The 13,198-nt window shown below is 39.9% G+C and overlaps 1 protein-coding gene across 1 annotated transcript; it reads right to left on the bottom strand.

Moving 5' to 3' along the window:
* Positions 1-1,031: 1,031 nt before the first annotated feature.
* Positions 1,032-12,901, bottom strand: ITM2A (integral membrane protein 2A). Its single transcript, XM_081848497.1, has 6 exons — positions 12,584-12,901; positions 7,070-7,201; positions 5,493-5,681; positions 3,917-4,027; positions 2,775-2,925; positions 1,032-2,159 (listed from the first exon to the last, which is right to left on the bottom strand). Exons 1-6 carry the CDS (start codon positions 12,665-12,667, stop codon positions 2,071-2,073), a joined length of 756 nt encoding a protein of 251 aa, XP_081704623.1. The 5' UTR covers positions 12,668-12,901; the 3' UTR covers positions 1,032-2,070.
* Between the last annotated feature and the right edge of the window lie 297 nt (positions 12,902-13,198).

Raw genomic sequence — 13,198 nt, 5'->3', positions numbered from 1 at the left:
AATTTTTACCAACAAGCCACCACTTGTAGCAGTAGATACCTGTTCCTCCCCCACAACCATGGAGTACCTAAAGAAAAGGTTGTAGGTAAGGGGATCAAGTAATTAAAAAGTGCAGCACTTCTTGAGCACCTACTGACTGTGGAAAGACAAAGGTAGTTCCTGTAGGCAGAAGGGCTCCATGACCCAATATTCTATAGGCAGGCAGTGACAACCATGAACAGCTTTTGAAAGGGTACTTATCTCCACCAGGTAGAAGGAAGGCCCCCATAGTCTATAACAAACCCCATAGTCTATAACAAACTAAAAAATAATAACACTAAAGCCTGCAAAAATAAAAAGTGGACCTGTTTCTGGAACTAGAAAGTGTTTATTCTCTGAGGCAGGCTGGGATATATAATTAAAGCTCCTATCAGAATCACCTAAGGTCTGTAACTAAAGGTAACTAAAGAGCACCACTTTCCATATTTAAACGAAAAGTACCACAAGACTTCAGACAGCAAAAGTCCAGTGCACTAGATCAATTTTTAAGATGGACTTGCATTTGTATTAAAGGATGAAGGACAAAGTAGCCTATCTGACAGCTTCTTTATTTGGTGTACGGGAAGGTTTTCAGTAAACAGGATTCACAAGCACCTCCCACCCCACCCATGAATAAATGAATTCAGCAGGCTAAATTATGCCTCTCTCAGGTGCATACTTTATTCTCCAACTATATACAAGTTACATACTTTATTCTTTGTTAGTCTGTGAGAGAAAAGGAAAACCTGTGATCAATTCCTCCACGCCTTTAGCTCTAGAGATACACAAATCTTTGCCTATAATTCAGAACAATGGCAAAACACAAACCTGAAAGCCTAAGTTTCTCAGGGAACTAGATTCTGCACCTAATATAACATTCTGAAGTACTGCAGAATACATGGTTCTTGACTATAGCAGTTTCAGCGCAGGAGTGATATGCTACCAATATTTTGACAGCATTAATATTCCCTCTCACAATTACTTTTATTGCCAACAAAGTGAGACCACCACCATAGTCTTAAAGAAACATTTATTGGAGGGCTGCAGGATTTGTGAGAAATATAAAGTCCCTTATACAAAACACTCAACTTAGCAGCTCACTAACAATCCCTTTACCATCGTGTACCACAGTCTTAAGCAAAGATAATACTTTCAACTGCAGTCTTAGTGCTACTGTGCTTATAAGAAGTTATTCTCTGAAATATAGGCTTGGGGGGTTGGAATTCACAGCTACAGAAACAATGACAATTGGGCCAAATCAGGTTGTAATTACATAAGCTTGCAATAAAGATGTTGAAACCAGTCCAGCGCCAAAATACTAACATAAAAGCTTTTAAAGAGTAACTGCTCCTGAACATATAACTAAATATCACCAAAGAACCAAAATAAAGAAGTACTAAAGTCAACTCAGGGAAGGTTCCAAATATACATACAAGTTCAATACAGTAATTGCACAAAATGGAAAAAAATGTTTATGATTACCAAGGTTAGTTTACATGCTTCTCCTATGAAGTTCAAATAAACCTTAGAAGTCTTGATGTAGTTTCTTACCAGACTTAATGTAGAGCAATCCTACAGAGCTACATATAAATGTGCAAACCAGATATTAATGTGTTACTTTCATCATTCTGTAAAGAGTCAGGTGTTGACTGGACTACATTTCTATGTAGGAATTTGCTACTTGCAGTCCTTTTTTAAATTAGTTTGAGGCTGCAATCCTACACATTTAATTTGGAGTAAGTCTCTTAACAAAATAAGACTTCCAAGTAGACGTGTAAGACTATGCTGTGAAACAGATAATCAGGTGGGTATAGGGTATTCACTTTTGTGTTAGCAAGTGCGAATGAAAGCTAGAAAATTTAGCCACACCAGGGACACAAAGAAAAAATCATGGTAAATTTGGAATTTCCTTCTTTTGTTTTTAAATTTAAGCAACCCACAACAAAGCATAAGGTTTTGATTATCACTGCATGTTTTAATTCTGAAAATAAAGATATAAAGCTTCGACTTCTTAATGAAGATGTGTGATTGTCACTTTCTACCCTGTACTTTTCACTGCTGACAGATCTTGGTTTCCACAACAAACAAGTTTTCAAAGTGCCGGATTGAATGACACTTTTCAGCTGAGCGTTTCTGGAGGCCTAAATAAGAGAACACAACACCAATTAATGCTGAACAGTATATGAAGATTTCAGACAGAAGATTTATTTCCTGGTTAGTCTGTTTATGGTTGCATGTGACAAGCTGAATGTATCTATTGATTTAAAACCAGGGAAATGCAATTCTGGAAGGAGTGTTAGGGATAGTGATGTGCAGGTTAGGTACAAACACTTTTCCTACCCCAGAAATGAGCTATTGTGTGAAGTTTCCCACAATTCACTAGCTAAATACTGAACCAAATACTTCCAAAATACCATCAAGCAAGACACCAATGCAGCTAACTGTTTAAACATTTTTAGATTCTGAACAAAATCTTAAATTTCTGACTTTATCAGAATATTCATGTTTGAATTACTGCTAGAGGTGTTAACATTGACTTTTCACCAGTTTAATTTAGTCTCACCATGTACCTCCACTTTCCCATATGTAACCTTAGAAAGAAAAAGCCTTTTCTATTAAAGGAAAATTAAAAAAGAAAAAACTAGATAGATTTGTCAAGTAAAGCTCTTTCTGGAAGCTTACAGAAGATTTTTAGATTTTATTTTTTTCTGCTTAAGATAAGAAGCTAAGTTTACATTCTCAGTTGAAATACTCACCATTGGTCTTATCTCTGTGCTGAAGCCTGAAAGTTTCCTTCCCTACACAGAGCTGGTAAATGAAAATGCCCAGATCCGACACATTATCAATCTTTTCTGTCACAACCATTTCTTCACGAACAAGGTAAGTCTGAGGCAAATAGGAACCAGTCTGTGGAAAAACACAAATATCACCAATATGAATATTTGCAGTTCTTTTTTTTTTCAATACCCAAAGAAGAAGATTCACATTTGCAAAGGAACTTTAAATAAAGGGAGCAACTATACATGTGGAATCTATGAGAAAAGGTGAAAACTTCAGATGATTAAAGCAAGATTTATTGCAGATAGTGTGCCCAGACCTTGATCACAAAAGTTTATTCCTTGGGGTCATGTTTCTAGGAGTTCTTACCAAATGCACTTGATAAAAATTTCTGAAGAACGATTTGTCCATGAATAATGATAATTTCTCTTGCTTCCTAGTATGGGGTGTGTGTGTGTGTGTGTGTGTGTGTGTGCGCGCGCGCGCGCGCGTGTGTGTGTGTGTGTGTGTGTGTGTGTGTAAACCTCTGGCTTTTGCATGGCTAGAATGTAGTCTCCTCTACAAAGGTAGTAGTTAAATCCATTACTCCACCCCCTGTTGGCATTTGGCTTCCAGGCTGCCCAGAAGTGAATGTGAACCTTAGACTGAAAAAGGCCCCCCGCACCAATCCACTTGGAAGGAAGTCTCATTTTAATGTAGTTTACTATTTAAGTATGCTTGATTTAGAAAGCAGCCCCTGCCCGGGCTTGTAACCAAGTTAAGTAGAGATCTATTCAGTCTCACCAGCTGCCCGCTTCTAAATGCAAGTAAAAAGGTCTAGACATAGTTAGGCTTGTCTTATCTCTGCCTATAAATTCTGAGTGACGCGAATAAAAACATTACGTGAATCATACTGAAAACAAGTGTTTATACTTTCGGCATCAGTGATACAGATGCTCTCAATAAGCCATCAGTCAACCAACACTGGCCATCAACAGACTTTTCGTAAGCAAGCTATGTGCCAGCTAAAGAAAGATATCGCTGAAGAAAAGATACCATCGATAAGCAAGAATACATTTCACTGTCTTCATAGAAAAAGAAAACTCTTCCCCATGTTACACTGAAATATAACAATGCAAACCGTTAATTTTGAAAAGAGGTCCATCAGATTCCGTGGTGGCATAACAATGGATGTGTTCAGAGGGATCACATAGCAATTACCCAGCTGCAGATCAAGGTAGGCAGTCAGGAGCTGCAAGAAGAAACAAGAAATCTCAGTAATTTGAATACATACTTTAATACGCCTGTTGTCTTGGTCTCTAAGATAACGGAAGGAATCTCAAGAGAAGGAAATTTTTCCATCTCCTCCTTTTTCCAGCAGCTCCATGTGATCAGTTCCACATTTTTCAAGAGAGTTCCCCAACCCTCTAGAGAGGCAGTTTAGGAGTCTTAATGAATGAGTATAGGTGGGAAGAGGGGGCAGAAAACTTTCCTTCACTTAACGTCCTTAAGTCATTTACGACCCAGGTCATTATTTTCAAATTAGTTCTTATAAAAATGTTCCAAGAGCTTTACAGATTAAATCAATGAAATTATGTAACCAATTTGAAGAGAAGCAATAAAGTTTCAAGTATTGGGATTTATCAAAAGGTTCCTTTCCAACACAGAGAAAGAGTCCTTTCCAATGGAGTAAGAGAATCTATTTTGGCAAGCAAAGATGCTAATAACTTTTTAAAACAGCCATTCTAACCATAGGTCTTAGAGTAATACATTCTTGACATCCATTTTGAAGATAAGCAATTTGCACATAAATCACTTACAACTCATGTAACAAGTTTAAGGTGGCAGAGAGAAGATGACATAGTGACAACAGAACCAAGAATAAAAAAGGAGATTTACTATCTGAAAATAAGTGTTAAGTCTATGTTGAATACCAACCTTATTGGAAAGTTTTATAAATAGCGGCTTTGCATAGTTACATTCATACTCTTAAAAAATACATAGAATTATAGACTGCAAAGCATGGCAGACCTATGTATCTCAAAACACAGTTACAGCCAGAACACTATTGTTGTGGAATGTAAGGCACCAGCCCGTTTCCAGGATCACCATTACTATTGCATTCAGTCTTTCAGCACAAAGTTTCAACCTATTTTCACCCTGGATTAAGGCACTTTCTTAAACCTATACATGATAATGAATAACTGCTACCAGTGGACAGTCTACAGCAGGGGTGGGAACTGCCAACCTGTGATACATCCACATGTGACCCACACTCTCCACCTCAGTCTTTTGTTTCCCTCTTCCTTGAATTGGTAGCTCCCAAACTGCCCACCACAACTTTTCCTAACACAAGTATACACCCTCAGCAGCTGCTACCTGAAATGTAAAGAGACTGCATTTTAAAATGACAATTTAAAAGGACAATAACGGACAATTTAACACACAAAATTAGGACTCAAAAAGGGAGAAACATTCCTGATTTTTTTTAGGCAAGACTGGTGGCCAGTAAGCTGAAGCTGTGAATTATGTGCTTGTACTAACTTGCATCAGGTGAACCAAAATTAAAGCAAGCAACAAGGCTAGCTGTTACTAACATCATTTCTGTTATTTGATGTAGAAGGATGAGGGTGTTTGTTTTTTGTGTTGCCAGTTATGAAAACTCAACAGATGGTGTAATTTTCAAAAAGAAAAGTTCTAGACTTGTCACAACTCACCCTTTCAAAGTCATGAACAATAGCCGCAGGATCACTGTCAGAGAATTTTGGAACAGGAACCTGAATGATGGCAATATTATCATCCTCACGAATGTCAGCTTCTTCAGCAATGGGCAAGAAGTAGGGTTCGGCTGCCTGCTCTTGCTGATCCTCTCCCGCGTAACACATTTGCCCACGCATCATTGCACGCTAAAAATAAATCACAGTAATCAATTATGAAACTTCTTTTAGGGACAGATTATCCAGCGCTGTTTAGAGCAGACCCATTTAAAATTATTAACTTGGGTCTGTTAATTGCAATGGGTCTACTCCAAGTATAACTTAGCTGGGTACAACCCAGCATTGGTTTGCCACAATCATAATGCATTTTAGCAGACTTTCCACTTCTGTAGTGTCACCTGAAATAAAATCAATATTGGGCAAAAAAAAAATCTAATGAGGGCAAGTGTTTTTGTGGTTCTGTTAATTGCAATAAAGTCATTTAATTACAGTTCAAAAACAACAAAAAAAATCAGAGGTGCGTAAGAGGTAAATGCAAAGAAATACAAATAACTTCCAAGTTTGTTGTTTTCCAGCAAAGATGCTGTAATTTTTTAAGTTAATGTGGAACAAATGTACAGGATACTGTTTCACATTTGTTTAAGTCTTTTCAGTTTATTAGGGGAAGGCATTTCTCCATTTCATTGGATGCATGAGAGAACTGTAATAAATGACATTCCAATTGTACCTAACCCCTTGTAAAATTTATGTGCAAGACTGATGCAGACAAGCGGAAAAAGTGACTTTCTATGTGTGAATTGTGTGATGGCACTGTTGTAACAAATACTTGTATTAAACATTTCCACAAATTCCTCCTGACTCAATGTTTTGTCTATTAAACTTTGTTCAGAACATGTGGCCTATATATATTCTGTTAATGTATAAGCTCACAGCAGTTTGAGTTGTGTTTGCAAAGTCCTTCAAGAAAATAGCAGATCTGCTACAATCACAGTTAAATATAAGTTTTGAACTTTTCTGCATATTTTTTAAAAAATATTTTGGTGGGGGGCAGGAAGACAAGACTTGGTCCCCAACACCACTAAGATGTCCAAGACCAGCTTACTATCTCAGGATGCTTCAGTGCAGAGTCTGGCACCCAAATCATGGCAAGCAGCAGAACTGCCAAGAATGCCAGTCCTACTGAGGCAGACATGGAAGCTTCAGGGAAGGATGCATTCAAGATCCTGCAAGACCCAAGGATCTCACAGGGCCCCATGGGGCATGTCACAGTACAAGGACAAGGAGGGGGAAAGCCAAGATGGCAGCTCCCAGGACTGAGGCCTCAGTTCAGCAAGATAACTCTGTCTGTCCCAGTCATAAACATGAGAGGAATCCAGGCAGATTCACTTTTTAAGTTCTTAGCTTGCTCAGTGCCACAGCTTTGAGGTGCAGATCTAAGTTTAGACCCATATTCCAATTCAGTTACATACCATGCTTACACTGTGTGGAATATTTTGCTTATTTTGTATGTTTATATTTGCTTTGTCAATTTTATCTGCAAAAGAAAAAAGGGGGGGAAAGAGTTGTATTTCCATTACCCTTGGCATGAAGTACTTATAGAGGCAGGCTCCACCAACCACCACTCCTGCTAATATAAGCGCAAGACCCAAAAGAATCAGCAGACATCTTCCAGATGAACTTTCGTGCCCATGTGTTGCAACTTCTGGATCCTTCAGGGGGGAGAGAGAGAGAGAGAGAGAGAGAGAGAGAGAGAGAGAGAGAGGGAACTTAAGTTCTTTGTTGTCTTGGAGACAATATTTTCTTTAACTAATTACACCTCACCTTGACTCAGCAGGATGATACCACACTTCAAGGTGAAAGCCAACAGTGCCACACAACACCCTTGAGAAATGTTTGACCCAAGGATGCCATAGTACACCTATATTTCATTCATAGGAGAATGGAACGTGTTTTGAGCCCTTTGTGTTTAAAACAAGGATGCCATAACATCTGCTTTAAACACAAACAGTGAATTGCCTTTAAAAAACTACAGATGGAGTTGTGCCTCCTGTTAAATTACAGAACGATGCTACAGTGAATTTTGCCTACTAGGCTGCAAAAATAAAGGTTTCACATTTTAAACTTCCCTCAACATAATTAAGCTCATTGTTCCCTCCCCTTCCAAGTCAATCCTTCCTTAAGTGTTAGGCAGGGATGGGGAACCTGTGGCATTCTAAATGTTGAACTCCAATTCCCATCAGTTCCAGACATCATGGCCAATGGTCAGGGGTGATTGGAGCTGTTCCTCAGTAACATCTGGCAGTTATAACTTCTATAACTCTTTAAAGTTATAAAAAGTCAATTTACTTATTCAACAGCATTTGCTCCTTGCTCATATTTATGGCAAAGAAAATTTAAAGGGGTTGTGGTTAACTGCAAATATACACAAAACCACAAAATTGTGATGACCTTCCAATCCATAGTTGCTAACATCAAGATCATATTTATGAGGTGTGTGACTTCAAAAGGAAGATTATTTCCATAATTCTAAAAACAAAAGCAGTATGGCTCAATGACATGCATACTTAGCCTTGTTTGTTCAAGAGCATTATCAGCTGAGAGGTTTCAGTGTGGCGTTTGCAATATTTTAAAAAAATATTGAGTTTTAAAACAGGAAATTCAGATGTTAAACTGATTTCAAGGATCTTTGTCCACTCAAATGATCAGTACAGTAGGACTATAAAAGTATTCAAAGGGTTGGCAAGATGAGACATTCCTCCTCCTTACCTCTCCACCCTCATATTTAGAAGAGGAACAGCAAGTTATAAACTATCGAAAAAGAAGCATCAGCAGATTCTGAACTTCTACTATGCAAATAATATTCTAGTTCTCTGAGAACCTAATATGCTGTTGAAGCAATTTTGCCAGTTAACAGTGCTAGATGTGTGGCTTTTTTAAAAAGGGGGGGGCAATACTAACAGCCAAAACATATTTGCACTTTTAGTAAGCAAGTAGCTTGGGTTCTAAAGTTTCAGAATCCATATAATTGTCTAATATAATTTCAGTTCTGCTCTACATGTAGTTAACTTCATCAAGTGTTCAGCTGTGTATATACAAGCCAGGAAGATTTCTTCACTAGTTTGCTCAAGCATCTTGAAATCTGATGCTAGCATGTTAAAATTAAATATGCTTTTTCCAGCTTCAATTATGTCATTTAGTTGAAGCCAAGCATCTTCAAAAATCCAGAGTCAGGCACCGTGGTCAAGTTGTAACCTGCCTTCTAACTGAGCCAGTGTAAATGAAGAAAAGAGCAGGCACCAATGTGCTACCTGTACAATCATAAAATGTACAGTTCCTGCACAGTTCACAAAGAATTACTAGCAACACTGGTTATTTCCACATCAGCTTTTGGGACAACTACTCATGTACTATTGCAAAGATCAAGACAATTTAATTTCATGCACAAATATATATTTTAGTCCAGTCAAAGCCTGTTTTAATTCAACTTCATGTATTACAGAAAATCCCAAAACCAAACACCAAAACCAAAATATTTACAACCATCTCTTTTTAGCCCTTCCCTTTTTGCAAGGAACTCACTGAATTGCAGGGTGGGGGACAACCCTGAAGCTGGAAAGCTAAACATTCTTCTGAATGTGCCAGACACAGGATAATACACAGTTGCGCCCCTAGCCCACCAGAAAAAAATTCAGAAAGCAATAAACTCGACCTTAGACTCTTATGCAATGTTAGACAGTTCAAAATGTTAAAACTGTATGTTCAAGTATAAGTTTTGCAAGCCTGCAGATAATAAAATAGCATTCTGCAGTAAATAACAAAATTAGTATTAGAATGTAACAGCCACAACAGTATTTCCTTTCTGCCCAAAGAACTGTCATGCATGTCTTCTTGATACTTAATAACAAGTGAGCCTGCACATTAATTGGCTAATCTCACAATCCCAAAGAGCAATTCATTCTTTTCAAGTAACTACCTGCAAAATTTCATTATAGTACTAATAGTTGCATGTTTAAACATATGAAGCTGCCTTATAACTTGCCCAATATTGTCTGTTCAGCAGACTATTGGCCCAACTACACAAATCAGTGGCAGATCCAGGCCAATTGGATGTCTGCTGCAGTCCTGTTTAGAGGTGGGAGTAGAATATGTGATTTAAAACATTAGAGAAAGACATGAAAATTAGTTATGCATAGTCTATAACTTGACTGGGAAATTTTTAAGGGACTGAATGTGGGGGCGGAGAGGATTAAGAGTACCTTTTGGCACATTGCATCCTTTTGGCACATTACATTGTACCACTGCTTTACAGAGATTACATAGTAACCCAGCATTTGAAGACAGGTCTGTACCTATCATGTGTATTACAAGCCTGCCTAGCAGCATCTCCTAAAGGCTCACAAAGAAATCTTTCCCAGACTCTCTGCTCCAAGAGGTTCTTTGGCTGGTTATCAGGAACCAAACCGGGGATGTTGCATAAACTTTGCTAGTCATCAGTAGCCTCCACCCTCTGAATTATTATGCCAATACAAATGCTGAATTGCAAAACAAATTTCTCATAATGTTTTTGCTTGCACAATCTCAAAAGTGAACTGTAACACTAGAAAAAGCAGGTCTGCCACTTGTTGGAAATTTGTAGGAAATAAGGGTTCAGGCACATTTCAGTTCAATTATTTCACCTAAAATGAAAGTAAGAAGAGAGGAAACATCTGTGAAAACAAAGCAACATTTCCATTTGATGTTTGAAAGGATTCTATTTATGCACCACTCATACCCGTTTTTTTGACTGCTAGACAGGAAACTAGGCAAAGTTGTCTAGTCAGACTCCTCTTGGGTGAGGAGGATGCATGTGATGGTTATCTTTATTATGTTTTGCTAAGGGAAATATTGGGGCCTTCTGTAGATTTTGCTTCCATGTAAATATGCTTAGAACCATAAAATATGGACCACCTGTAATGTTGAGACACTTTTGTATAAATGAAAATTCAAAGTTTTGGAACTAGGCCTTCACATGCCTCAAATTTAGGCATGAACTCTCCATCAGAGTCAAGACATATCTGCAAACCAATCAAATGTACATCTTTCATCAGAAACAAGCCACACGACATTTAGTGAGCTTTCTCCCAGGTAAAAATGGCAGGGGTAGAAGGCCAAATTTAAGATTATGTTATTAAGAGCTTGCATTTAGTTTCTAATGCATTGTGGATTTTACTGAAAATTAAGGATTTAAAATATTCAGTGATCACATGGGATCTACAATCAACCAGCTTTCCACTACCTGAATCTATCCTGCAATGGAAGTGTAGCTATTTCCAACATGAGGATAAAGCAGAGATCTGTTGGCACTGAGGCAATTAAGGTTGCTTTACAAGCTACAAAGTAAGAGATGACACACAGCTATCACACGTGAAGCAAGTATTTGTGTCACAATGTGGTGTTCTTCAACTGCCTGCAGCTCTCCAGTACATGTTTGCAACCATTTCCAAATGCAATCATGCACAAACATATGCACTGTCAATCAACCACTTCTTTAAATTGAGAATGAGTCACAACTTTTGTGCAGGAAAACACAAAAAAGAGCATTTGGCCAGAAAAAGACAGACACTAGCTATCCTAATGTAAATAAGCAAAACCCACCAATACAACACTTAGGGCAACTATGAAACAGGCTTTAAAAGAAGCCTGTTTAAAAGAAGAATAGAAGTGGTCCCCTATGCATTTGAGAGGGCTCCAGAACCTGAAAGAAGTGGAAGACTTATGCTGAAATCCTACCCTCACTTGCCTAGGGCTCATTCAACACTACCCATATGTGTACTCTGATGTATATATTTTGGTTAGGCACACTGATAAGTTGTTTAAAAGGCAAAGTATAAACCCCCATAATGAACAGGTATATTTACACAGGTGCAACGACCCCCCCCCTTACATGCATGGGTGTGACCTACTTCTGCACTTTTAACCGGTGGACTTAGAATCAATGTCAGCTTAAACTACAGTGTCCCGGGATCTCAGACAAATGTCTTGCACATGCTAGCAGAGATCCTTTATGTAGCCGGAGAGGCAAGGGATTAAAACCTGGCAGCCTCTTCGTGCAAGGCATCTGCCATACCATTGTGTTATGGAACACCAGCATCCTTTTATAAGGTGCAGTGTCTGGGATGCTTGCAGCAAGCTACTCCACAACTAAACCACTGCTGGGTTGCAAGTGTTGGACTAAGGGAGTCACAAACCAGCACACTACACCCAGGATAAACGCAGGATAAAATATGTTTTAATGCTATTGTTGTTATTAAAAAACCCAGCAACTATTACTTAAATTTCACACACACTCAAGGCAGCTTTGCAATCCAAATCACAAGCAGCAGCAGCATTAATTCTCCCCTTACCCTTAAAACCACCACTGTCACTATCACTTCCTCTCTCTTTTTTGGTGTCGTCTTTTTTGGGAGTATGAGTCTGCAGGCAGGGGCTGTCGTGTATTATTATTATTATTATTATTATTATTATTATTATTATTATTATCACACACTTCATACGCGCCTAATGCAGGTGCGGGCTAGAAAAGCTAGGGGGGTCCGCGGCCTGATCCAAGCATAGCTGTCAACGTTTCCCCCTTTTTTTAAAGGGAAATCCCCTTATTCTGAATAGGATTCCTCGCAAGAAAAGGGAAAAGTTGACACCTATGGATCCAAGGCACCTACCGATTGCGAAATGGGTTTAAATAAGGGGGGGGGCAGATGGGTGTGTGTCTGAAAAGGCGAAAGAGCTGTCCGGCTAGAGATGACAGGACCCGGTCTCTGAAGTGGCCAAGGGAGGCTTAGGAATGGGGCTGCCTTTGGGGTTAATGAGGCCTTCGCCAAGGCAGCGGCGCCATTATTTTGCTCCCCGAAGGTGCGTTATTGGGGTGCTAGTGCTGGTGGAGGGAGCGCTCCCGATGCGCGCCCCCCCCCCCGCGCACTCTCCGTCGTGTGTTTTTACTTCCCTTCTAATTCCCGTTCCGCTGCCGCCGCCACCACAAAATGGCGCCGGTGGGGGAAGGGAGATTAAAGGGCGGCCGGTTACGGGCCGACGTCGCAGCTTCGACCCGCGCTCACCTTGTCGGCCACCAGCACCTCGGCCGCCTCCTTCTTGGACTGGTCTTTGCCGGCGAAGGGCGGCTGGAAAGAGATCTTCACCATGTTGTTGTTGGCGGCGGCTGCGGCGGCGGCGGCGGCGGCAGCTGTGATAGGAGCCGGGCGTCCGCCTCTTGCGCGGCGGTCGTAGTTCGCTCTGCTCCGGTTCCTTCTGCTGCTGAGGCGGCTGCTGCTGCTTCCACAAGCGCCGATAGGGCCTCTCGGTCGGCCACCTAGATGGAGGGGCGGGGCCTAACGCGGTAAAGATAAAAAGAGTCAGGCTTAGGTAAAAAAACAACAACAACCACCTCAAAAGTCTCCCTCTCCCGGCAGCGAAACGTGTTGGCCGAGACTGAAACTCGCGTAACGTGGGAATGCGCACACACGCGCACAAACACACGCGCACAAATTAATTTTGTTTGCATACACACACACACACACACACACACACACACACACATTCCATTTAGAAGCACTTCAAGAAGATGTAGAAATGATTTAATACTGGAAACTCAGATGAACCGAAATGGACAAATTTCGCCCGTCCCTACGTATGCTACACACAAGTGGCATTAATGCTTGAATTTCTGGCAGGGG

The sequence above is a fragment of the Podarcis erhardii genome (genome assembly GCF_964252035.2).
Source record: "Podarcis erhardii genome assembly, chromosome: Z".
NCBI lineage: Eukaryota > Metazoa > Chordata > Lepidosauria > Squamata > Lacertidae > Podarcis > Podarcis erhardii.
The sequence above is the reverse complement of the archived record's forward strand: the minus strand, read 5'-3'. Positions and strand labels throughout refer to the sequence as shown.